Source organism: Pteropus medius, unplaced genomic scaffold, assembly GCF_902729225.1.
Source record: "Pteropus medius unplaced genomic scaffold, Ma_sr-lr_union100, whole genome shotgun sequence".
NCBI lineage: Eukaryota > Metazoa > Chordata > Mammalia > Chiroptera > Pteropodidae > Pteropus > Pteropus medius.
The window spans coordinates 11,418-15,127 of record NW_024347615.1 but is presented as its reverse complement, the minus strand read 5'-3'; the positions used below and the strand labels follow the sequence as shown (position 1 = coordinate 15,127).

The following is a 3,710-nucleotide window of genomic DNA, read 5'->3' as shown; positions in this document are numbered from 1 at the left end:
AGATACCATGTCTCATCAGCATTGGGAAGGATGTCACCTTGCTGAGTTCCTGGCTGCTCCCGCTCATCCCTCATCCACATTACCCATGCAGGTTTTGGGTAAAATCCTGAGACATGACACACCAGCAACAGACGGCCAGGCCCAGGACTGGGTCCACTTGAAAGCCAGGCTTCGGGCTTTACTGTAGCAGGGATGAGAAGAGACAGTGCCAGATTATGGCTTTAATCTAGAGCATAGGTACTCAAAAAACCATTGGAAACCAAATCATTTATTGATTAAACCCCTCTCTTCTTATTTACCATCTAATCTTAAATTTAAAGAAGGTGGTGGGAAGTGAAATAGAAAGGTCTTGAAGAGAGAACAGGACTAACCTTGCCTCTGCAGTTCCGCCTTCCCTGCATTGAGAACACCCAAGAGATATCGAGGGCAGGTTTCTAAGAGGAGCTTCTCTACGATATCACAGAAACCTTGGTACTGAACGATGAGAGTGCAGAATCGCTGTGCCCTGCTGCCGCCCTCTGGGGCAGGCACACATGAATTATTCTTCAAGCTCAGGAAATCCAGTCCTCCTAAAGCTCCCCTCAAGAAGCTTACTGTGGCCTCACCAGAATGCAGCTCACAGCCTGCTATGCCTTGGATCTCAAAGGGGTCTGGATAGAAGGAAATCAGAGAAAATGTTATTAAATGCAAACAAGAAAGAAATGGATGGGAGAAAGACCTAGGGTGTTGGATATTTGTGGGGAGAAAAGTCTGAGATGTGAAATGATGAGCCAACAACCAACTCAGTACCATCATATGCTGCATAACAACATTTCAATCAGCAATGAACCACATGTACAATGGTGGTCCATTAGATTATAATGGAGCTGAAAATTTCCTATTGCCTAGTGACACTGTAGCCATCATAACATCATAGTACAAAACATTACTTGCATATTTGTGGTGATGCTGGTGTAAACAAATCTACTATGCTACTAATTATATAAAAGTATAGCACATACAAAGTACAGTACATAATACGTGATAATGATAATAAATGACTATGTTACTGGTTTATGTATTTACTATACTTTTTAGTATTTTAGAGTATACTCTTCCTACTTATAAAAAAAACACATTTGCTGTAAAACAGTGTGCTGTGTTACACTGGCAGTAACTTCAAACATCTCATGTGTCTCTTGATTGCATTATATCCTCTTGTGCTTGATTTAATTCCACATTATTTTATATAGTAACATGCTGTACAGGTTTATAGACTAGGAGCAATAAGCAATGTCATAGAGTCTAGGTGTATAATAGGCTATACAATCTAGGTTTGTGTAAGTGCATGCTATGATGTTTGCACAATGATGAAATCACCTAATAATATGTTTCTAAGAACATATCTCTGTCATTGAGTGGTGCATGACTGTATTCAGAGACTTTCTAGAAAGAAGAGCATAGGGGAGAAGTATGCATGTCAAAAATGCTAGAGAAGGGCTACTGTAATGACATACAAGGGATAAGAAGGGAGAAGAGGCGCAAAGTGTGAGAAGCAGGGTGATGAAGTCAGGAGTACAACATTCCAGGGTGAACAGGAGAATTTCATTGAAAAGAGGGATCAAGCAGGAGATATTTGAGGAGATGGATTGGAAGGGGAAGAAGTCACACTATAGTTTACTCAAGCACAGTGTAAGAAAAGAGGACTTCTTTCTTAAGGTTTGAGAGAAAAAAAAATTATACACAAACAAACCAGGAGATGGTTACAAAAGGATATCTTTATCAGACAAGAATGCAGGAAGCAGGAAAAATCTGGAATGAAGTCTGACTGGAGACTACTTTAGAGAAGTGTGTGCGTGCAGTTGGGTAAAGTGAGGAGGGGAGAAAGTTCATGGAGAATAGTAGTCTAAACCAAGAGAAAAAAAAAATTCAACGAGAAGCTCCCCAGATCCGATGACTGCACTCACATTTCATCTGGAATTCACTGACGTGGTCCTGTATTACCCGGATGAATCCAATTAAATAGACTCGAAATAGCTCAACCAGCTCAGTCACCTCCTCATCACTGAAGTTGCCCTTGGACCAGGGCTTCAGAAAAATAGCAGTGCCCGAGTCACTATCCCATCCATGAATCTGCAAATCATCCAACCAGCCTGAGCCTTGATTTTGTGCCCAGGTGCTGTTGGCAAAGGATGATATCTGAATGACATGGAAAGAAGTTGGTCCCTGGAAAGCTGTGGGTAGTAGAAGGATAAAAAAAAGTGAGGAGAAAAGAAGAAGCAGTAGGGAATATTTTTTAAAAAATGAAAACAGAAAAGATCTAGAGCAAAAGAACCCAAAGTCTGAAGAACAAAATAAATCCTGAGACATTTGCCTGTGCAGGGCCTCAGAAGCCATCCCCGACCTACAGTACGAGAGGAGGGCTGGATACAGGAGGACCCAGAACCATAGGGGTAAGTGCAGCATGCTTTTATCCAGACCCCCTACACCCATGCTGGGGTCTGCCAGAGTACTCTTACCATCCTCATTGTCACCACCTGAGATGAGAACTGCTAGCAATAGAAGTGACGGAGGCAGCATTTCACTGGGAGATAGAACTTCTGACTCCTAAGAGCCCACGAATGATCTCTGATTTCAGCAAACCTTTTTCTCAATACTCTTTAGTAACTTCCTCTCTCTTCCAACTGACAAATATGCTCCTCATCCACGTTGCACATTGGAGAAAAATTGTACCTCCCCCAGCCCTGGGCCTCCCTCTCTGCTTCTCATTTCCACTCTAGCCCTTGATTTCCAGACTTTTTTTTTTTTTAAATCTCCCTGGCTTCCAGTTGTTCTTCCTGACTTCAGCTTTCTTCATACTTACAAACTTGAAAAAGCTCTCATCTGATCCTAAAAAATTATTTCACCTCCCTAATCCTTTATTGCAACATCTGTTAGATATTAAATAATTGTTCTGCTTCTAGCCTACTTTAATCTAGAAAGATTCTTTTGATTGACCCACCCAAATAGACCTTCCTCCCCATGGTTCTCTCTTTTCTGGCACTCTATCATTACCTCTTCTCCACATTTCCAGTGGCTCTTCTTTCTTCCCTCATTGCTCTGTCTTGTCTCCCTAATCCCACATTCTTGATCACGTGAGTGTATGTATTTGTGTATGTGTTGACAATCATTTACAAAGAGCATTTAAAAACATCGTCTAGATAGCATACTACAATTTTCTGCAATTAAACTCAATTTACATTTCTTAACATGCCAGAGTTACCAGAAGGTGGTGGATTTCTCAATTCTGATGGGAAAAATAAGAGGGACAGGGAAGGGAAGATTGTAGTTAGTCAGTTCACTCACCACATTTTGTTTATCATAAAGCAATAACACATTTGTATACATAATAAAATTCATATTTTGATAAATTTTTACAAGTATAACCAGCATGTAAAACAAAGTATAGAAGTTTTTTATCACTCTTTATAGTTGTCACCCCCAACCCCCAACACACACACACACACACACACACACACACACACACACAGTGCGCGCACGCGCGTGTATGCAGGCAACCACTGATTTCTGTCATCATAGTTTAGTTTTGCTTGTTCCAGAACTCCATATAAATAAATTCAAATAGTGTGTAAAATATAAAACAAAACAACAACAAAAAATCCGCCTGGACTATAGTGGTACAGACCCAAATGCCAGAATCAAATGTGATAAATATTGCAGATTATAATCCA

The 3,710-nt window shown here is 40.5% G+C and overlaps 1 protein-coding gene across 1 annotated transcript; it reads right to left on the bottom strand.

The window, feature by feature from the left end:
* Positions 1 to 6: 6 nt before the first annotated feature.
* Positions 7 to 3,469, bottom strand: LOC120614213 (T-cell surface glycoprotein CD1b-1-like; the record flags this gene model as incomplete). Its single annotated transcript, XM_039876993.1, has 4 exons — positions 2,499 to 3,469; positions 1,947 to 2,213; positions 372 to 650; positions 7 to 181 (listed from the first exon to the last, which is right to left on the bottom strand). Coding segments are annotated over exons 1-4 (782 nt in total), but the record flags the coding sequence as incomplete, so codon positions are not given.
* Between the last annotated feature and the right edge of the window lie 241 nt (positions 3,470 to 3,710).